Below are 21872 nucleotides of genomic sequence, written 5' to 3'. Positions count from 1 at the left end.
CCACTCAGAGGAGCCCGCTTTACTGCATCTGACAGTTGGACACTGGAAAGGCCCTGCACGGCCACCCGTGACAGTGGCTACCCCAGTGCCAGCACGCCCACCTTGTGAGCCATGACACAGCGATGGGAGAGCAGAGACGCGCCTCTGACTCACAACTCTGACGCGCAGTTCAGTGATCTGCGCAGTTCCTCCGTAGAGAGAACAGGGTAAAGTCCTTACAGGTCTGTTTGCCTGTATGTCCTGCCAACTCCGGAGAGATTCGTAATAAACAGGCCACAGGGAGATGGCATGTGCAGTCACCGGGGTCCCCCCTGCTGACCTCAATGCCAAAGCCCGGCTCCACCAGCTCCTCCCGGGCAGACCACCCCCTCCACGCACCGGCCTCGGGCGCCAGGCAGCTCTGGGTGCCCATCCCTCTAGGGCCTGAGCTTCAACAGTGGGTCCCCCACCCCGCTTCGGTGCCGGTAGGTAGGGGCACAGGCTGCCTTCGTCTCCAAGCCCAGGAGCCTGGGGCGCTGGTCTGATGGTGTCCCCCGGGCAGTAGGCATGAGTGAGGATGCCCGCAATTTCTGCAGCCCCGTTTGGACATGGGCCTCACCCTCCTGCCAGGGAGCCTCAAGTGAGGCCAGGATTCAGAGCTGCCGTGGGGTGCCAGGACCCAGGCCCTGACACCTGCCCACCCTGCGGGGAGGCAGCTCCACTTGCCATGGGCTCGTCACGGGAGAACCCAGCCCTGCGTTGCCAAGCAGTATGTGCCCTCTCAAGCTTCCAGGACTCTTCACAGCTGTCTCTGAGGCCTGCCGTCTTCTGGGACCAGAGCCATGCCTGGAGCAGCGGTCCTAGAGGCAAAGCGTGAGATGGCCGGGTACCCCTGCTTCTGGAGACCCCTTTCTGGAGGCTTTACCGTGACACTGGGCCCTCTCGATACACAAGTAGGTGTGGGGATGGCACTGGCTGGGGGCCATCAGGAGGCGGGACCCCCAACCCCAGCTGGAGTCCAGACAGGCAGGCACGGAGGAGTCAAGAAAGGCAGCCGGGTCCCTGCCCTGCCCTGGGACGCTCTGAGGCCAGGCTGATCGTCAGACCTGCTCTGATGCTCTCAGCCCAGGCTCCCCGGGGGTGCCGGGCCTGCAGCTGCCACCCCCGTCTCCCCCCCACAGGGTCTGGGGCCGCCCCCAGGCAGCGCTGAGGACACACTGACACACACAGCCGCTGCCACCACCGGCGGCGCACGTTTATTGAGACAGTGTACAGACAGGCCATGGAAACAGGGGTCTGAGGCTGGGACCAGCAACGCAAAATGGAATACAGAAAGAAAAAGGCACTGATCTGTTGAGAAAAGACACTCCATGTATTCTAAGAATATAAGTCATTTAATACTGTTAATTTTATAGCACAAAATAAAACAAGCTATGATCCCCAAAAATAATTTTAAAAGCTTACACAGAAAATATTATTGCCTGAAGTTTATGATCTTTAAGTTACAGGTCAAAGAGTTTGTGTTGTGTGGCTGTCACTTTAAAACACACAGTGAAGGCTGTCGAGAAACAAGGCCACCGTTCCTCCTGCAGAGACCAGGCCTGGCTCAGAGGATGCCTCTCAGCCGCGGGCGCGCCCAGTCCCGGGCACTGGGGCCTTGGCCCCAGTGCTGGAGGCCGGGGGGAGCTTGGGGGTGTCTTGGGCTCCGTGTGAGAGCACTCAGGACTCACTCATTTTAAGAGGTTAATGAACACAATATTACAGAATTAAGTTATAAACCCCGGCACGACAGCATCCCTTTTCCAAGTGAGATGTTCACGCTCTGAGCACACACGGCCTGAGCGCATGGCCACTGTCCCACTGCCGGTGTGTAAACGGCTGGAGGAGCAAGTCCACAGTCAGGCGCTCGGGGCAGCCGCCGCGCCCCCAGGCCCGGCTGCGGGCAGGCAGGAGCCACGGGAGACCCCGCCCCAGGGTGAGTTCACGGTCACAGTCAGTGCCTCCAGCACAAGGTCCGCTCTCTGCCAAGTGAGCTGCTGTGACACCCACACCTGCCGAGGGGCACAGAGAGAGGGGCAAGTGGCAGTGCAGAGCAGGGGTCTCCTCCTGATGCAGTCTTCTCAGACCCCCAGGACCCGGGCCCAGGGCGAGGCGGGCAGCCGTTTCCCGTACACTTAGTGTGAAAAAACATTTCCCTGATTTAAAAGCTAACAAAGTTCGGAGTCACAGAGGCCCTGCTTTGGCACACGTCCAGGGCGCAGAGCTCAAGGCTCAGTCCGCCCTGGGCTCCGAATCTTGGGGCAGCCGTGGAGACGGGCCCCGGGGTGAGGAGGCAGCGCATGCCAGCCCCAGGGAGAGGGCAGGGGTCCTGGCACAGCCACGCCACTGGCCACGGGAGAGGCAGCGGCTGGACTCACAGGAGGCGGGGGTGATGGGCAGCCTGGAGTGGAGGCGGCCACGGCGCCCAGGGATGAAAAGGAGCCCAACACAGCCTCTCTGGAAGCCAGAGAGGGACAGGGCCACGTGAGCGCGCGAGACCCGGAGGCAACGGCCACGCCCGACCGCAGAGGCGGGCTCTGCTGGTTCCAACCCGGAGAAACTGCTCCAACCCTCACGACCCCTAACCCCAGAGGTCGCGCCCTGGCCACAGCAGACTCAGGGGGACAGGACTTCTCAGGCTGCGATCCCACCCGGGGCTGCAGGGCACGTTCTAGCAGAGGCCTGTCTTCATCAGGGCCCACAGGGCCCGCGCAGAGGTTCCGGCCAACTGGCCGTGTGCTACGGGATCGTGTGAACAGACCTGGAGTATCCGACGGGGACACCTGACCGCCGGGTGAGCGCTGGCTCACCTCCTGGGCCCGAGGCCCTCATGCAGTCGTGCTGGGGGGCAGCTGGCATCGGGACCTACGCCCTCAGGTGGCCGGGCGAGTGTGAGGCCAGCTAGAGCCTGGCTCAGTGAGCGGGCAATAGAATCCAGAGTGAATTCAACTGCTGAGAAAACCGGGGCCCATACTTTCTGGGGGTGCCTTCATGGAAAGGCTGCTCCTCCTCTGCCGGCAGACAGGGTGAGCCCCCAGCTCTGACGCCTTTGGCGATGTCGTCAGGGAGGCTGTGCGCACAGCGGGGAAACGCAGGTCTGCTGGGGGGCTGCTCGGCCGACTCCAGACAGGAGGACCTCTGCCTCGGGGCTCTGTCCCTGCTGCTCCCGTGGTGACAGCGGCTCATCCCTGATCTCATCACAGAACCTAACCTGCTACTTAAACACCTCTTCAGAACAAACAGGCCTAATTAACGAAGCCTTCCAAAACCAAACCAAACAGGGGGATAAGAAAGAAAAACCAAAAGCCAGACGTGGAGAGTTCAGGGCAGCGTCCCTCTCCTGAAGGGTCCGTGCTCTTCTCGTCCCTGGGCCTCCGCCACCGCGTGTCCGGGCCAGGGGGCGCCTTCTTGCCCCCGTGCGCCTCCACCAGTGCTTCCAGTTTATGATCCAACGACTCTACAAACAGCTACTCTGTGACAACAGGACTATGATACAGCGCGGGCAGCCCCGAGCACGCCCTGGCGGGGCCGCCGCTGCAAAGCCAGACAGGGCTTCCCCAGCGGGAGGAGACAGACAGGCGGGACGGGCAGGCGCGGGGCGGTGGCGGTCACTCGCTCTCGTCTGGGTTCTGGGGGTCGATGATCTTGACGTGCGTGAAGGGGAAGAGCCCCCTGCGCCCGTTCACCTCGCCCTCCCACTGGCCGTTGATGTTCATCCTCGTGACCTTCACGATGTCGCCCACCTGCGGGAGAAGCGGGACAGAGTCAGTGCATCCTCCGGAAACCACCCCCACGGACGGCGCCCCCGGGGGACCCACTCTGCTCTCAGGACCCGATGGTCTCCCGGGTGTCTTGGTGGGGCCTGCAAGCATGCACGGCCCCTGCCCGAACCGGCCGCCGCCGCCAGGGGACAGCTCAGCCCATACAGGAAGCGGCAGAGGAAAGCCAAAGCCCTCTGGCAGCCTGCTCCAAGGGAACGTGCGGCCCCCAGCAGGAACCCCCTCGGCCAGAGGCCAGGAGCCACGGGGCTGCTCTGCTGTCAGGGGGCAGCAGTTCTGCTGGTGGGCAACCCTGTCAACCGCAGGTCCACAGGCTCCGAGGCGCCATGGGGGTCAGACGGGGCCTCCGCCTTGTGGATGCTGTTTACAAAGCTGTCCTCAGAGGTAGGCGTGGGCGCTCCTTCTTGGCTGGCTGCTCACCCGGTCCCTCGGAATGAAGCTCCACCTGCCCTGTGCCTGACGGAAGGCCCCCAGAAGAGCAGGGCCAAGGGCGAAACACACTGCTCACCACTCGCCCCAAGGACATTCAGGAACGAGTCGGCGGTGGGGTGAGCACGAGACTGCATTTACTGTTCACGGTGTTTCCAATGTTTTCTGCGCCCTGTAACAGACAGCCCCCTCCTGCCTTCTTCATTCTGGTAGTTCCCAGCTTTTTACGAAACAACCTTATATTATTTCATGTGGGAAAAGGCAACTTCTGCTAAAGCTACTGGATGAGCCAGCTGGCTGCTGGCCTCAAGTGACCAAGGGCCCAGAGCTGCCAGGTGGGATGAGGAGCCCCTCCACCGTGGCGCCCGAGCACAGGCCCCCAGGCAGGCAGGCAGGCACTGGGCTCTGAGAAAGGCGGCCCCACAGACGGGAGGGTGCCTCTGAACCAGTCACCTTCGTCACCACACACCCAGGGCTCAAAGCGCAGCAATCGTGCTTCCACAGGTGCGAGGCGTCTCAGATGAGACAGCGCCGCACAGACACCCTGCCTGCAGACACTCAGTGCGCGGAGAACGCCTAAACCCGACAACAAGAGCAAACAAGCCCATTTAAACATGAGCCAAGGTCTGGACCTTCATTTTCCCAGAGAAGAGACAGAAATGGCCAAGAGGCACAGGAAAAGACCCTTCAAGTGACTGACAATCAGAGAAGTCACAGCCACAAGCTGCCACCTCACAGCGCTCAGGGCAGCCGTGGGAGCTCTAAAAAGAAGGGAAGCAACAGCTGCTGCTGAGGCTGTGCGCTGTAACCCTGGCCAACTGCCTGTGGGACTGCAGGATGGTGTGGCCGCTGTGGGAAACAGTTTGGCTGACCTCAAAAGGTAAGCAGAGCAACCCAGCAATTCCTGTTAGGCATACACCCAGGAGAACTGCCAGGCCTTCCCTGCTGGCTCAGACGGTAAAAAATCCGCCTGCAATGCTGGAGACCCAGGTTCGATCCCTGGGTCAGGAAGATCCCCTGGAAGAGGGAATAGCAACCCAACCCAGTATTCTTGCCTGGAGAATCCCATGGACAGAGAAGCCTGGAGGGCTACAGTCCATGGAGTTGCAAAGAGTTGGACATGACTGAGCGACTTTCACTGGAGAACTGGAAACAGGCATTCACAAAACCTGCGTGGAAATGTTCATCACGCTGTCCCCAACAAGCAGAAGGCGGGACAGATGCTCATGATCATGACCCAGTGAACGGGCACACGAAGCGCGTGCCATCTGCACGGAGGGCTCTGCCAGGCCACAGACAGAATGAAGGTGCTCCCGGCACCACGGCCCGCCATGAAACGAGCCGGACGCACAGACAGAGGGTCTGCTTCCAGGAGGCATCCAGAACACGCAGGTTCACAGAGCAGAAGGCGGACCAGGGCGAAGAACACGGGTGGGGAGCTCCTGCCTAACAGTGACAGAGTTTCTGTCCAGGGCGATGTAAAAGTTTCGGGAACGGAAAGTGGTGCACGACATGGCACGCAGTTATTGCCACTGAATTGTACACTTAACACGGGCAATTTGTTACGTAGTGTGTGTGTCCAGTCGTGTCCGACTCTTGTGACCCCCACGGATGACAGTCCACCAGACTCCTCTGTTGGTGGGATTTTCCAGGCAAGAATACGGGAGAGGGTTGCCATTTCCTTCTCCAGGGGGATCTTTGCAACTCAGTAAAAAGCTGAGTAATGCAACATGCCAAAGACCACTGAGCTGTGCACGTTAGGTGGGTAAGCTGTATGACGTGAATCTAAGCTTGACAAAGCTGCCCAGAGAAACACTGAGTACTGATTCTGCCCCATACTCACCATGAGACCATCAACCTCGAGCTCGAAGTGCACGAAGAGGGGCAGCGACAAGCACTAACTCATGCGCCCCGTGAAGCCCCTGGCTGGCGTCTCCCTGCTCAACAGCTATTAGCACATACGGAAGACTGAGGTCAGCATAATGACCAGCCTGTCGGAACCGCAGCAGGGGCCCAATTTCCCGGTCCTCTCACCCAATTTCCCCAATTCACAGCCCAGTGAGAAAAAGGTGCACCAGGAGACTGCTACCTCAGGGACGAGTTCCTACAGCCAGACGCAGGGAAGGGCCACGACTCAGCCTCAGGGAGAGGGCGCAGGCGTCGCCCGGGGCGCCCGCCAGGCCGGGGAGGGGGTGATGCTGAGATGCCCCTGACGGGCCTCCCACTGCAGACCCGCGTCCCTGGGCACACAGGAGCGGCCGAGGGAGGCGCGGTGGTCCCGGAGCCCAGAAGCACAGCCCACATGGGGGAAACCCAGACTTACCCTATGGACAGCTTCTGCCCGGTGACAGAGGCAGCCACCAAGAAACTGCTGACGTGAGTGCAATTCTAACCAATGGAGTAAAAGCAACCGGAAGAAGCAAAAACCTGGGAATCCTAGGCCATCAGCAAAGGAAGTGGCACCACAGGCCTTGCAAACAGAAAGGTCAACTCAAAAGGTTCTGAGACCAGATGCAGTCCAAAGTCGAGGGGTTTTCAAACGGGGGGCAGACAACCCGAGAGATGCTGACACGGCAAACGGAGATGACCCGAGAGGAGCAGGAGCGGCTTCCCGGGCAGGCCGCTGAGCTCACGGAGAGCCTGCCCGACGAAGGCTGTCCTTCTGCAGACAAGGACGGGCGGCCACGGGCTGACGGAACCCGCTGGCAGCCAGGACAGGCCCGTGCGCATCACCTGCCACAGAGAATTACATCGCGGGACACTGGCATCCTGACCAAGGGTCAAGCCTCTTGGTTTTTGCTCCAACAGGGATGATGACAAATATATACACAAAAAGCGTGAGACAAAATTCTGGACGCAATGAGCAAACAGGAGGTTTAGGAGGATTTAGCAGGAGATGGGTCTGGAAGGCTGCATGGGCTCAGTCAGGGCCAAGCTCACTGTCCTCTCCTAGAGACGGGACCTGATCAGGAGGGGCGCGGAGGAGGGTGTGGGCCACGCGTCTGTGACACCTGCATTAACACGAGGCCGCACGACGTCACCAGGACCTGAGACCGGAAGCGGACGGGGAGGGGAGAATTCGGAGCAAACCAGACCAGAGCCCTCAAGAGGGAGAGCTCGAGGAGACACTCAAGTCCCAACCCTGGGCAAGGCAGGAACAGGGCGAACCATTTTCCCAGGTGGGTGCCTCTGGGCCGTCCACACGGGCAGAGCCGGCGCCGCAAGACTGTCCCGGGCTCCTCGAGGACCGGCCCCTGTGCCCTCCCGAGCACCCAGTGAGCCCCTGCTGATGGACAGAGGTCCGGAGGAGTCCATGGCAAGGCTGAGGGCCGCTGTGGGGACCGCAGCCCCAGGCAGACGGGCACGCGCCAAGCCCTCCTGGGGGCCCATCAGTGCCGTGGCCCCACTCCATCTGGGGGCCCCCACGGACCGCAGACCCTACCCCTCCCGCCACCACTCCCTGAGGCCCATTCAGACCCCAGACACGCTAAGTGTGCCCAAGCTAAAGCACAGCTCTGAAGGGCTAACAGATTTCAGGTCAGGAAAGTGAGAGTGGCATCTGAACAGGGAGATTCGAGTGTCTGCCCCCAGTTACTTAAAATCAATCAGTAAAAAGGGAACCTGCCTACCGGCAGGCTTCACAAACACTCCATCTCGTCAGCCTAGCCCTGTGATACAGCAGCAGCCGCGTCCAAGCGTCTGTCTATGGCCCAACACTGAGCACTCCCGCCACCCTGCAGCCACCCAGGTGTGTTCTCCTGTTCCCGCAAACTTCTGCTCTGCCAGGAGTACCTCGTCCCGCTTCACCCAGTCAGCTTCCACTCACTCTTGTTCAAAACTCAGTTCAAGGGCCACCTCCTGCAGGAAGCCTTCCCAGACCACACCCCCCACCTTCCCAGCTGCTCCCTCTGTCTCCCAGGCCCACTCCATGTCCTCAGCTCGCTCACCCACAGCTGGCTCCTGCCTCCAAGCTCCCAACATGGTCCAGCTCCTTGGTGGCAGGACACTGCCCTGTAAGGCACCCCTCAGAGCTTGACCGCGAGACTGGCTGGAGGGCGTGAGAGGCGCGCCCGAGACAGCACCCGGGGCAGACGCGAGGTCAGAGGACACAACTTGGCTGCAGGTGAGCTGGTAGCCTTGTGACAACCCGGGGCCCTTGTTCCAAACACTCTCTTCCGCCAAGGATCCATCTTCGCAAAGGCCAACCCTGCTTCCCTGGAGCCCCTCCAGCCCTGCTCCACCCGGCATGGGAGGACCCTCTTCAGACCGAATCCCAAGGGGCAAGAGAACCAAGTGTCTGATCAAAGCCCTCTCTTAAGACAGTGCTTTATGGGCAGGTATGTTCTTTCAAAAGTCAAGTTTCATAGAAGAAACGTGAACTAATTCGGGCGGTAAAGCTCACCGGCAGCGCCCTCTGCAACAGCGGCCCAAGGGAGCAACGCCGCCTGCGTTACGGCGCACTGTGTCACGGCGCACTGTGTCCTACTTGTCTCACCTTTCTTAGTTTAATTTTAACACTTTTCCTGGTAGCCTGATTGTAAGCGTCCCACAAGGGCTCAAGACAGGCACCAGTTTTAGAAGACACGGTAACTCACAAGACGCTTCTTTATGGCCCAGCCCAGAGCCCCGTGTGAACACACAGAGCAGACTCCACTGTGCAGTGGGATCTGGCGAAGGCCCCCTTCCTGGTCCACGACGCCCTCTGCATGGATCAGCAAGCAGCCGACCAGGCGGGCGGCGTCACTGGGAGCCCAGGACGTGCAGGCCTGTCTCTGGGGCCCGAGGCTGGAGAAGCGGCCTTGGGCTGAGAACACAGGTAGTCTCACGAGGTTCCTTCACCAGGCTCCTTCTCCTCACCCTGGTCCCTCGGGCTGCAGGTGAGCTTGTAACCTTGTGACAACCCGGGGCCCTTATTCCAAACACTCTCTTCTGCCAAGGATCCATCTTCAGAAAGGCCAACCCTGCTTCCACTCCCCTAGCTGTGAGCAGCCCCTCTACAATCCCCCACCCCAGTGCACACTCCAAGGAATGGAGGGGGTGGGGTTTCTACACCACACACCTTCCAGTCAGAGGTCAACAGGCAGGCGTCCTCGAGGGAGTGTGGCTTCAAGCCCTGGGTCAGGTAGGAACCCAGTTCCTGACTTCCTTTAGGGGCCTGGCGTTCTGACTGTGAGCCCAGATCCCCACACAGCACAACCCTGAGCCTAGCTCCCGGCTCCCCTGGGGGTGTGGGGGTGCTCCCAGAGCCTGAACCCTTATAGAAGCCAGCAGCCTGTAGGTCCAGCCCGGACAGTGGGGACCTCCCAGCCTCCTGTCTGGCCCTCCCGGGAAGCATCAGAAGGCCCGGGGCCCCCCCGCCACAGGGCTCTTCCCTTCGGGCCAGCGTGAGATGGAGAAGCCACCTTGGGCTCTGAACCAAGCCTTCAGGTGAGGTTCACTGGGTAACTCTCGGTCCAAAACACCTGAGGATAACCAGTGAGAAAATGCGGGAAAACCAGGGCTCCCGCCGAACCTGCGGGCAGGCGTCTGCCCCATGCTGACCTCAGGGAGAGTGCACGGCACTGGCAGGAGCGTCGTCTCAGGGTCTCCAACACGCACGCTGCAGTGGCTCACGAGTCACCAGCAAACGGAGGCGTGAGGAGCCACAGCACCAAACCGAAACTCTAGGACAAGGGTTTGCAGGGCCCGCCTCACTTTAGGCGCAGGTTCAATCCCCGCTCGGGGAGCAACAAACTACCTTCCAGACCCTCTTTCCCCAGGCCCGCCATGGGGTCTGCGCTCATACGTGGTTCCCTGGGCGCTCCGACGTCTCACCAAACCCCTGCCTTCTGAAGTTTAGCCCCCCACCCCCGCAACACACACCTCTTTGTATTCTGACAAGCCACAGCCATACCTTATGCCTTGCAAGAGCCTCTGTCCTCTTGTAAGGCAATTCACAGTTAGAGGAGCATGACTCGGTGATTAAAACATTAAAGTTCTCTTTCATGCTATTATAATTTACAAAATCTCAATTAAATGAGGCCTGAGACACTGAAACGCCCTTCCCCCCCCCGCCCAGCTGAAGAGGAGTCCACGTTTATCCCCATCTCTCAACCGCTCACAACGCTAGAAGTGCGGAGCCATGCACCCCCCATGTGCTGATTCATCTCCAGGGCGAGGGTCTGTCTTAACCAGTGTCTTCCCTTACTGCCTGGAGAAGGAAATGGCACCCCACTCCGGTACTCTTGCCTGGAAAATCCCATGGACGGAGGAGCCTGATAGGCTACAGTCCACCGGGTCAGAGAAAGTCAGAAACGACTAAGCGACTTCACTTCCTTACTGCAAAGAAAACCAACTGCTCTGAGACCACATCCGAGGCTCTGGAAGCAGAACACAGCAAGGCAGCTAACGTGGGGGAAACGGGGATAGGAAAGGACACGGAATCACGTGGGATAGTCACCATGGGTCTTCAAAATCACCCAGTTCTCATCCCCATCAGTTCAACCTTAGATGAGTAGTCCTGGCCTTACAGAAACAAGATTAAACTAAAGACAAAACCTGAGGAAACTTCCCGGCGGTCCGGACTCTGTGCTGTCGTTGCTGGGAGCCTGGGTTCAATCCCCGGTTGGGAAGCTAACATCCCCGAGAGCCACAGCCAAACCCCAGAAAACCCAAGTGTCAAAGCCCCAAAGATCCAGCTGGGCAGCCTTTACCTCTAAGGCCAGGGCCGTCTTGTCGTAAGCACAGGGCACGCGTTTCTGAATCGCTTTCGCAAAGACAGGTCCGTTCTGTGTGGACGGCAGGGGGCTGACCGTGGCCCCTGGGGTGCTGGCGGCCGGCGGGGGCGCCGTGGTCTGCGGCTGTGCGTAGGCGTGGGCGGGCTCAGGGACCCCGTAGCTGTTGGAATTCCTGTTCCCGGGCTTGCCCTGGGCCGCGGCCCGCACGAGCTTCTCCACGTAGGGCACGGGGATCATCCCCACCCGGCCGTCCTTGTTCCGGGCGCTCCACCACTGCTCCTCCGGCTTCTCGATGATCACCAGGATCTCGCCCTTCTTGAAGGGCAGGTCCTCGGCGTCGTTCCCAGGGAAGTCGTACAGAGTCCGCACGTACTCCAGGGTCTCCTCCGCGGTGGGCAGGCTGGGTGCGGACACGGAGCCCACCGGCGGGCTTGGGTACCTGCAGGGCGAGAGGAGACGCTGAGAGGAGGCTCGCTCTGCGCCGGCGTCTGCCGGGCTTGGTGAGTAAGCAACGATTCACTTCCCTCTCCGTGGCCTCGCTGAGAAGGCTCTGTGCCTGACTGACTTCCTGGAGTCTGTGAGGCAATAGGAGCTCCTAATTATCCTGACTGTCAACGTCAGGCGCACAGTGCCTCCGCCCGCGTTTCCCAGGACCCTCTCGTTGACACACGCAGACACCTGGCCTTTTTAAAACCCCCCACTTAGTCCAGCTGCGCCTTCCTGAGGCCCATCACGACCACCACACACTCCTCCTCCTGGTCCTCACCCAGGGCTGGCATCCTGCACGCTTCCCCAGGCACACAGAAAGAGATGACAGAGCCCTTCAGGCACCTCAAAATACAAAACTGGAAAAGGGAGTATGCACTTGCATTACAAAAATAGGAAAAAAAAAAAAAAAACCACCACCACACTGCTGCTCGTATGGGAATCACCATTCGAGCCTCAAGGGCTCACAGACAAGCTCGGAGGCGCGTGCCCTGCGGCTGGGCGGCTCAGAGCTCCCGGGAGCCCGCCCCACAGGCGAGAGCCCCTGGGGCGGGTCAGAAAAGCAGCCCCTCCCTCCACCCGGTCCTGGCATGCCCCTTCCTCAGGAGAACCGCGGAGGTCTCCCTCCACCTAGAGTGTCTGCAAAGTTGCAAATACACGATGCTTGGGGAAAAGCTATTTTGCCGAGAGCATTCCCCACCCCAGCTTTTCTGAAGCCCAAGCTGCTTGAGTAACTTCCCCGAGCGTCTCCGCCTCTTGCGGGGTGCGGCTTGCACAGCTGTCTCCGAGCGGGGCGAGAGCTAGGACAGGACCGACCCACTGACTGTGGCCGTGGCCCCCAGGAGAGCACGGCCTTTCCCTTCCTCCCCCGCCAATGACCTGAAAAGCTGTTCTCTCACAGAACATCTCAACGTGGCCTCCCACACTGAACTGTTCTAATTTATAGAAACGTTTCCTCAAACAAAAAGTGTCAACATGTTACAATAGCAAAAAAGGAAACAAAAGAGAAAAGACAGTCCCAGCCCTGCCCTCAGGTGGCCGGCCGCCCCACTTCTTTCTGCCGCCTGCGGTGTCCGCCGGGGCGCTTTTCCTGCAGTGCGCCACTCCACAGCGCCCGCCCTCGGGAGCCTGCTGCGAGCCTGCCCCAGGTCTGGACAGGCCCGTCCGTCACCGTCTGTGGCACCATCACACACTCCTGCACGCCACCCCCCTGGACCGCGCGCCTGGTAAAGACCGGGTCCCCGGATTAAACACGCCAACGTTCTCACGGGCCTCAGGACACTCTGCCACTCCACCCTCCAAAGCGCAGTCTGCGTCATCTGGCAAAACGCAGATCTCTTTGAGGTAAATGATGAGCTGCACGGCAGTCAGGACACCTCGGCGAGCAGCCTGCTGAAACCCCCAAAGGCCTCATTACGTGCAGAACCTCCCGACTACAGAGGACACTGCTTAGTGGCAACACAGCTAAGAAAGCAGCAGGAGCGGCCTCGGTGAGAAGGGGCTGACTCCCATGGCTGTCGGCGCGCTCCGTGGTCTCCCTCACAGCGTCCTCAGGGGGGTGCGCCCGGCATGTGGCCCCAGAGCCCTCACTCCGGCCTGCAGGCCTGCCAGCCACAGGACCGAATGAACACTAACACGCCCACAGGAGCTCCTGACTGGTCCTGAGCCCCTGGCTAGCTTCTCACTCTCAACCCCCCAACATACACCCCTGCTCCTATCTCAAGGGCCATAGAGGTTCTGTGAAAGTTTTCACCAAACCTCAGAGACTTTACCAAGAGCACTCAGCTCCATGGCAGAGCCGCTGAGGCTTTTTACTGTCTACACAGTTCAAAGTGAGAAGCAGGGAGTCCCACAGCACAGGGCGTGAGGACGCCAGAGCAGCTTCAGCAGGGTTGACACTAACGACGTCCATCTACCCAGGGACCCGCTGGCTTCACTAAGCGCTCAGGGGACAGACAATGAACCAAGCTCCTGCTCCCAAGACTGCAAACGTCATCCTGGCAGACTGGAAAACAGAGAAGCGTGCATGTCATCCACGTGTCACGACAGAGGCTGACGGGGTCAGGGGACAGGCAGGCGGTGCTGCACAAAAAGCCAAACACTAGCGCCCTGGGCAGCACAGCGGTAAAGAGCCCGTCTGTATCGCAGGACATGCATCAGAGGTGCGCTGGATTCCTGGGTTGGGAAGATCCCCTGGAGAAGCAAATGACACCCCACTCCGGTATTCGTACCTGGAGAATCCCATGGACAAAGGAGCCTGGCGGGCTACAGTCACTGGGGTTGCGAAGAGTCAGACGCGACTGAGCGTGCGTGCACGCAGGCACACACGCAGCCCCCTCTGGAGCAGAAAGACTGGGAGCTGGGCTCACGGGAGCTGCTTCTGCACCAGAAACAGGCTGGAGGCCCAGGGTCCAGGGCGCCCCCTGCGGGCTCCCCACAGCTGCCGGTGGGCTGGTCCTGGGCCAGCCAGCCAGGCCCCCCCGCACTGCTGCAAAGGGCCAGTGCCCCGTGAGTCCACCAGCTACCTGTGGCAGTGCCGGACGGTCTCTTCACAGAACCCTTAAACAAGCGCACGAAGGCTCTTAGCTCCACTGCTGCTGCTGCTAAGTCACTTCAGTCATGTCCGACTCTGTGTGACCCCATAGACGGAAGCCCACCAGGCTCCCCCATCCCTGGGATTCTCCAGGCAAGAACACTGGAATGGGTTGCCACTTCCTTCTCCAATGTGTGAAAGTGAAAAGTGAAAGCTCCACTACAGTACACAAAATCCATCCGAGTCTGGCAGAGGGCTCAGCAAACCACAGCCTGCAGGCCCACAGCCCACAGCTGGTCCTGTAAGGTGGGTGTGACAAGTGCGCAGGCAGGTCTGAGTGGGCGGGCAGTGACGGCTTTGGGGCCCACGAAGCCGACCGGCACGCCCTTCCCCGAGGAGGGGGCACCGCTCACAGCTTCTCCAGCGCGACGCAGCAGCCTCTCCTGGCTCAGCGCGTGTGCAGACATCCCCACGAGTGAGAGGAGACCAAGTTCCCAGCCACACCCCGACATCAACTCGCCCCTCCACCCCATTCTCACCAACTCGCATTTTCACCCCAGCCCCCCGCAGAGACGAGGCAGGTTAGTGCGGGCGGGCTCAGACAGAGTGAACACCACAGACCCGCTGCCCAGAGAACCAGGAACCAGCGGAGCCAGTCCCTGCGTCTCCCTCCCTTAGCAATCTGTCCCGTGACCAGGACTGTAAGTGGCACCCAGCACACACAGGGTCCCAGGCACAGACCACAGCGCCCTGCAAAGGCCGGAGGACGCTCCTCAGACGACCCCGGGCCGGCGCTGCACACGCGGACACCACTGATCAAGCATCTTCAGCTTTAACAACGTCTAACAAAGCGGAACAATCAATTGGCAAGAGAGACTTTCAAAGGCCCTGGGGTAATGGATGCAGAAGACTTATTCCTGTGGCTGTATGAAAGATTTCACAACAAAAAGGTGGAAAACAGAATAATGGTACAAGAATGAACCCCAGAAGACTGGCGACGCAACCATCCTCAGAGTGCTCTGGGCAGGTGACGCCACTCCCGCACCACGGGCTCTCGCTCTGCGCCCACAGCTCCTCTGCGGGTTCTGCCGCTTCCACCTGGGCTCAGACCCAAATCTGTCTATTTAGCCCTAACAACCCCCCAGAAGCCTGGCCCTGCCTGGCTCCCAGCTGCAAACCCGCATCCCTCCCCCAGCCCTGCCTCTCATCTATCACCTGAGGCGCCGTCCAATCAGCCAGAGGCCACACCTCTCGCCTCACCTTCAGAAACTACCCAGAGGACGGCGCTCCTGGGATTCCCAACGCGGGAGACCTCAGTCCAGCTTCTCACGTTCCCTTCTCCTGTGACAGCCCTTAATTCATGCCACACTCCAGACTCTCCCCACCCCGACGCAGGCTCTAAAAGGAAAAACTGACCATGATAACTCCCAAAGATCCTGGAGCGCTCCCACCGCAGGTACCAAGTGCCCATCACAACTGAGCATCCTTCCTTCAAGCCTGCGGCGCCTCATTCGCAGCAACCACAGCAGCCCTCAGCCTTCAAGAGCCGGTCCACAGAGCACCTTCTCTCCCAGCCCCTGCCTGACCCCCGGCTGGCCATCCACAGCATTCTCAGGGAGCTGAGCTTGTCAGTAAGGCCACAGTTTACTTCCCTGATGAGACTGGAGTCCAGTGTTGGGCTCTGGAACAGAGTAGGCCTCAACACACTCAAATTCCTGCTAAAACTAAACTGCCACAGACACAGGGAAGCCTCTCCCCCAGGCCCTGGTAAGTCTGTTCCACAGACAAGGAATCCCGTGCGCCACCCGGCTGGCGGCCGGGCCCCTCTGCCTCACCACGGCCATCATCCCAGACTAGCGGCCCCGCCTCGCTGGTCAGGACCTCGGCTCCGACTCTAGGATGATCTGAACTCCCACCAACAAAGCACTGCCCCCTTTCACTTATCAGAAGGAAGACGCTTTTGCCCAAATGAACCTTAGGAATAATCCAGTCCAACTGTTCAGATCAAGAGAATCATTCTTAAAATGTTCTCTGAATCTGAATCTCAAAACAAGAGAAAGGTCCCAAGTCAGCTGGCTGTCAGCACTCAAGGTGCCAGGGAAACAGAATTCTCGCCTGGCTGAGGTTCCATTCAGCGTAATGACGGTTCTGTTCCCATCCAAACTGAACTTAGGGGATTTAAACTACAGATAAGAAGAAACTCAAAGGTCACCCATAATGCCAGATTCTGTGCTAACAGAGATCAGTTACTGCTCCTCTCCTACCTGCTACTCCTAATCACACAAGTCCAAATGCTCCCTTAAATACCCGGGTTGCCATGGGAGAAGGCGTGGCCTCGGCCAGGCAGGCGTGAATGTCCCCTCTGGGCCGGTGCTCAGGTGAGGCTGGGCATGCTTTCTGACCCTCACACAGCTGCTGACTGTATCAGAGGATGTGGTGTTTAAAGTCAGCATCCAGGAAGTTCCAGAGAGCCTGACAGGGAGTGCTAAGTCAACGTCAGATATGCACTACCAGCGCGTGCTGTGAGCAGTATCTACTGAGTTCCTCTATGGGTCAACTTGCCTCAGTTTTTCCATCTCTGCTTCTCATGATTTTTCTCCCAGTCATCATATAGCTGCTGAGCTACAGAAGCTAAAATTGAAAAATTTTATAAGTGAAACAACGTATGCAAAACACACTTTCAATTTTCTAAACCGTGAGAAAATGTATCTTGTATCTAAACTGAATCCACTCAGAAACCTGAACCTCTGTTCTTAAACTGGAAACAGCCTCTATTAAAACAGAAACAAAAAGCCAGTAGCACTTACCTGAACACCAAATATAACTTAACAGACTCTTAGAAATGTTTATATTCAAGTAAGACGGAGGCGAAAACAAGGTTTCTGTTCATCAAACAGTTTTTAATATAAAAAATGCACCCATGTGTGGAAAAAGAATCCTTTAAAATCTGTTATTGAACAATCAAAAGCCACTGACACACCTTTTGTGTTTAAATGTAAAATCCAAGACATAAATGAATACAACTCAAAAGACAAAATTAACAGGATAATGCAGAGCACAGACAGCTACAAACACACCAAGCCATTTTTGTCTCTTCCTTTCTCCTCCCCGTTACCCTCCTCCCATCAGCAACTCACCTCCAAACCACAGCCGTCAGTCAGTCTGCCTAACGTCTCCACAACAGATGGACACACGGACGGACGGACAGCTCATCAATCATCACCATCGTGACCTGGACTGCAGTAACGGCCCAGGTCACTTCCTGCCTTCAAACTCCTTCCCTGGCACCCCGCCTCCTTCCTCTGACCACCCTATTGGAGCTGCATCTGCAGAGCCACACCCCTGACACTGCCGGCCCTCAGCCTGGGCTCCCCTTTCAGTTTCACCCTTGCTCTGACCCTACTGCCTCAGGCCAACCCCTTCCACTAGACCCTCTCAGCCTACACAGACTTTCTCCACAACACCGACGAATGCTGTATTTTATTTAAGTGTCTACTTTCCAGCCTGTCTCCTTACCAACACCTAAGGTCCATGATGGAGAAAGCATGTCCGTCGTCATCCCTCTTTCCCAGTAGGTTATCACTGGGACGGAACTCTCCTGTAATGTTTGAATAAAAACGTAAAATTTAAAGTTAAGGGGGACTTCCCTGTAGTCCAGTGGTTAAGACTCCAAGCTTCCACTGCCAGGGGCTTGGGTTTGATCCCTGGTCAGGGAATAAGGTTCCCACATGCCGCACGGCCAAAAAGGAAAAAGTTATTCCCCCAATAAAAAAAGAGATCAATCCTTAAATTCTGAGGAAGTCATAAAATTGTCACTTTTTACTGAGCAATATGGACCCCAAAAAAGAACTACTAGCCAAAGTGCAAGAAGTTCTGGCTTCAGGAGCTCAGTTCTGAGGCCTAAAAGAGCCTAACCACTTGATCCATCCTGCCAGGGGCGTGAAAGCACATCGCCCTGATTTCTGCATTTGGCCCAGCCTGGCCCGGCCTTGTCTTCTATACTAGGTGAGTAATAAATATATCACCCAAATCCGTGGATTTCTGGCTCAGGGAGAGGCAACCCAGATTCAGTGTAACAAAATAAATCCTGCCAGGATCTAATTCAACTGGCGCAGTGACAGCCCTCGGAGACACCAGGGAAAAGGAAAAACTCAATGGCAGCAGGACGCCCGGGGCAGAGCACAGGGAAGGAGAAACAAGCAAAGCTGAACTCGAGGCGGCAGCAGTGTCAGGGAAAGGCCTCGAACGGCAGGGAGGCGCTGCCCAGGTGAGGGGCGGGTGGGGCCTGAGCAAAGGTCCATGGGTGTGAGTGGGTGTGTAGGGCGGGCTCCCCGGAAGCAGCGGGAGAGGGTGAGGACAGGCATCTGGGAAGAAGCACGAAGGGGAAGCTGGGGGTCGTGTCTGTGGGCACTGGGAAGCCACGGCCACAGTCCTCTCTCTCCACCCAAAAGGGGATCTATTCACTCACAGCTGCACTGAGGTAGCTGTCACCTTGAGGGGAGCACAACACCCAGTGCACAGCGAGGCTTACTAAGTGCCTGAAAGGAAGGCTCTAAGCCACCTTCACAAGCTGCTGCTGCTGCGTCACTTCAGTCGTGTCCGACTCTGTGTGACCCCACAGACAGAAGCCCACCAGGGTCCCCCGTCCCTGGGATTCTCCAGGCAAGAACACAGGAGCGGGCTGCCATTTCCTTCTCCAATGTGTGAAAGTGAAAAGTGAAAGTGAAGTCGCTCAGTCGTGTCCGACCCTTAGCGACCCCACAGACTGCAGCCTACCAGGCTCCTCCATCCATGGGATTTTCTAGGCAAGAGTACTGGAGTGGCTTGCCATTGCCTTCACAAGCTAGGAGAGTCATTTACTTGAATGCATTTAAAGTCTCACTACTGCGGGTGCTGAGAGCCCCTCCAGCCTCTTACACTGGAATAGCATTGTGCTGAAGGCTGACTCTAGCGACCAGGCTCTTCGGGGACCTGGAGGCTTCGCCAATCAGATTCGTGGTGTCGAGGTCTTTGTTATACAGCATCTGATTTATAATCCCTTTCTCCCAGCTTTTAAAGTCCATTTAGTTCAGCAGTTAATCTCCCAGTCATTACACCGTCAGGGCTTTATTTCCTCTCTACCTCTAGTGCACAGAAGCATCCATCGCGCGTACTCCTTTAATAGGACAGCTTCTAATGTTGAGAGCTGAGACTACTATCTTGTCAGCAAATCTCTAAAGTCAGAAACATGTCACCCTGAAAAACATCTGTATTAGCACCCTCTCCTTTTTAAGCAGACCCTTAAAAAGACAAATACCTTTTATTTTTAAAATCCTAGGCCATCTCTTTAGCTCAAGTTTTGCATAATTTACACAAAAGCAGCCTCGAGCAAAATATTAAGGCAAATAAGCAAATGAAAAAGGGATGCCCAATACTCAGTATCACTCTGGGTTATTTTATAATAGATACTAAGTCATTCAACTCAATACAAAGAGTACATCTGAAATTCAACTAAGATCGAATCTTAAGTGCAGTGTCATTCAAAATTTTCCTCTTAGTAACATTCTAGGGTCATTCCACCTTGGAATTTAACCAAATGGACTTCCAGTCCATTAACGGCCCAGCTTGGGGGGGGGGGAGTCCTCGTTCAAGCCGACCTCTTTTACAGTATTTTCAGTTAATGTATTGCAAAATAGACGCCTGGCTTATTTCAACCCTGGCACCAGGGTATCAATATATGGCTCTGATATTTCACAGTTAAAGGTGTCTTGTTTCTAACTGCGAAGGCATTTTCATCTTTAGTTTCCAAAGGCTGCAGTCCAGGAGGTCCAACCCTGGAGTTCAGAGACCTTGAAAGGTGTGCAAACTCGGGGAGGGTGGGGCAGGGAGGGACCCGCGGGGCGGGGAGCCGAAGGCTAGCTTCAGAGTCTCAATCCGTGGCCCAAAACCGGCTTCAAGGCCGGTAACAAAACCCTGCTTCAGCCGGTAATTTACACCGAGGTCGCGACGAAAGGCAAAGCTCAACCCGCCGGGTCAGACGCATCGGCCTCCCCCACGGCGAGCCGAGACGGCGCCCGCGCGCGCAGAGCCCCCCGGGCCGCCGCCCGCGCCCCCCGCGCACCTGGGCGCCGGCTCGATGAGCGTGGTGGTGTCCAGATAGTGGATCTTGTAGAACTCCAGCAGGGCCGGCAGGTGGTCGAACTCCTGGTCCCCGATCTTGAAGCGGCGGTTGGGCAGCGAGTTGATGATGTAGTGGGACACCCGCGAGTTCTCGGACACGGACAGCACGTAGTCGCCCGGGCAGGTGGACGAGTCGCGGACGAGGAACACGCCGTGGCGCTGGCCCTGCAGCCGCGTCTGCGCCTCCTGGCGAGACACGGGCCCCATGTACCAGGCCGAGCGGTCCGACGAGTCGAACCTGGCGGAGGACATGGCGGGCCGCGCGCCGCGGCCACTGGCCGCGCTCGCCTGCGCTGGGGCGCCCCGCCCGGGGCGGCTGCGGGCCGACCGGGCCTCGGGCTCGCCGCGCGCCTACAGGGCCGCGCCCGCGCCTCCCTCGCGGCCGCGGGCGCGCAGCATCCTCCGGGGCCGCCGCACGGGCCGAGCCGGCTGCGGGCGCGGGCCGCGCCGAGCGCGCCGAGGGCCGACGCGGGAGCCTCGGGCAGTCCCACCCCCGCCGCTCCGCGCCGAGCGCCGCGGCCGCGCCGAGCCCCAGACCGCCCGGGAGCGCCGCGCCGCCGGGGCCGCCGAGCCCAACGCCGCTCCCGAGAGCCGCAGCGACAAAATGGCGGCCGCGGCAGACGCGCCGGCCCCCTCCCCCGCCCCGCGGCGCCCCGCGCCTGCGCACGCGCGGGCGCCCGCTCCCGGCGGCCGCCGGGGCCGCCCCGTGACGTCACGCGGCGCGGCCAATCGCGCGGGCGGGCGTGCGGCGCTCCCGCCCGGGCCCGCCGCGGGGCGCTGCGGGGAGCCCGCCCCGGGAACAAAGCGCGCCGCGCGGGCCGGGCCGGCCGTCGCTGGGGCTCGGGTGCTGCCTGGCGGAGCTCCCGGGCCCCTTCGCAGCCCTGCCGCCTTGGCCCCCGCAGGACCCCCTCCGACTCCCCGGAAGCCCCGGCCCCGGGCCGCAGCCCGGTCCGCGCTGGACCGTCCGTTCAGTGGGGGCTGGGCCTGGCGCCTCTTCGTCCCACCCCAAGCTGATCCCCGATCGCGGTGGAATGAATGGCGGTTGAGGAGCCGCCACCCCCACCGCCCGCCACCCGTAGAGGAGCGAGCCTGTCCAGAGAGGCTTCGGAGCCCTTGTCTCGACTCCTGGTCAGCCGACTCTCATTGCTGGGTCGAGCCTGTCCTGCACTGTAGGTAGGGCGGGGGCCGCCAACTCCTGGGACCCAGTGCCTGAAGATCCGAGGTGGAGCAGATGTAATAATAACAGAAATAAAGTGCACCGTCAATGGGACGCGCTTGAATCATCCCGAAACCGTCTCCCCCCGCCCCAAGGAAAAACTGCCTTCCACTGAAGGGTCCTTGGTGCCCAGAATGTTGCGGACCACTGTCGCAGGGTGATGGGTGACGTTCCTTCTGGGGTAAACTCAAGGGGAATTGTCACGGTCTAGTGCCTTTTGTGACTCAGCAAAGCAGGTTTTCAGCTTCCCTCCAAATACTTTCGCGTGGTGTTACTTTCAAGCACAATTTGAATAGCTCAGAATTTGAAGAGGAAGGGCTTGGGATCCAATCCTAACCTGATTTACCAGTTGACTGTATCATTCCTTGTCATATTTTTTTCATTTTCTAATATTTGTTTTTCTTTCACTTTTATACAGATATAATTGACATACAGCACTGTATAAGTTTAAAGTATACAGCATAATGGTTTGACTTGCTTACTTCATAAATGATTATCACAATAACTTTACATATAGATACAAAGTTAAATACAAA

The 21872-nt window shown here is 58.5% G+C and overlaps 1 protein-coding gene across 1 annotated transcript; it reads right to left on the bottom strand.

Moving 5' to 3' along the window:
- Positions 1-1208: 1208 nt before the first annotated feature.
- Positions 1209-20722, bottom strand: CRKL (CRK like proto-oncogene, adaptor protein). Its single transcript, XM_055404969.2, has 3 exons — positions 20062-20722; positions 10919-11381; positions 1209-3761 (listed from the first exon to the last, which is right to left on the bottom strand). The coding sequence occupies exons 1-3, from the start codon at positions 20370-20372 to the stop codon at positions 3627-3629; spliced, it is 909 nt and encodes a 302-aa protein (XP_055260944.1). The 5' UTR covers positions 20373-20722; the 3' UTR covers positions 1209-3626.
- Between the last annotated feature and the right edge of the window lie 1150 nt (positions 20723-21872).

This window comes from Moschus berezovskii, chromosome 19 (genome assembly GCF_049115385.1).
Source record: "Moschus berezovskii isolate FMDL1 chromosome 19, NW_MosBer_1.0, whole genome shotgun sequence".
Taxonomy (NCBI): Eukaryota; Metazoa; Chordata; class Mammalia; order Artiodactyla; family Moschidae; genus Moschus; species Moschus berezovskii.
Note: the sequence above shows the minus strand (reverse complement) of the source record. Positions and strands in the feature narration are given on the sequence as shown.

Coding starts and splice junctions, on each gene's coding strand:
- CRKL (XM_055404969.2), bottom strand. CDS start 20,372: ATGTCCTCCGCCAGGTTCGACTCGTCGGACCGCTCGGCCTGGTACATG. Junction 11,382..20,061: donor CTCATCGAGCCGGCGCCCAG/GTGCGCGGGGGG, acceptor CTCGCCCTGCAG/GTACCCAAGCCCGCCGGTGG. Junction 3,762..10,918: donor AGACGGCCCTGGCCTTAGAG/GTAAAGGCTGCC, acceptor CTTCTCCCGCAG/GTGGGCGACATCGTGAAGGT.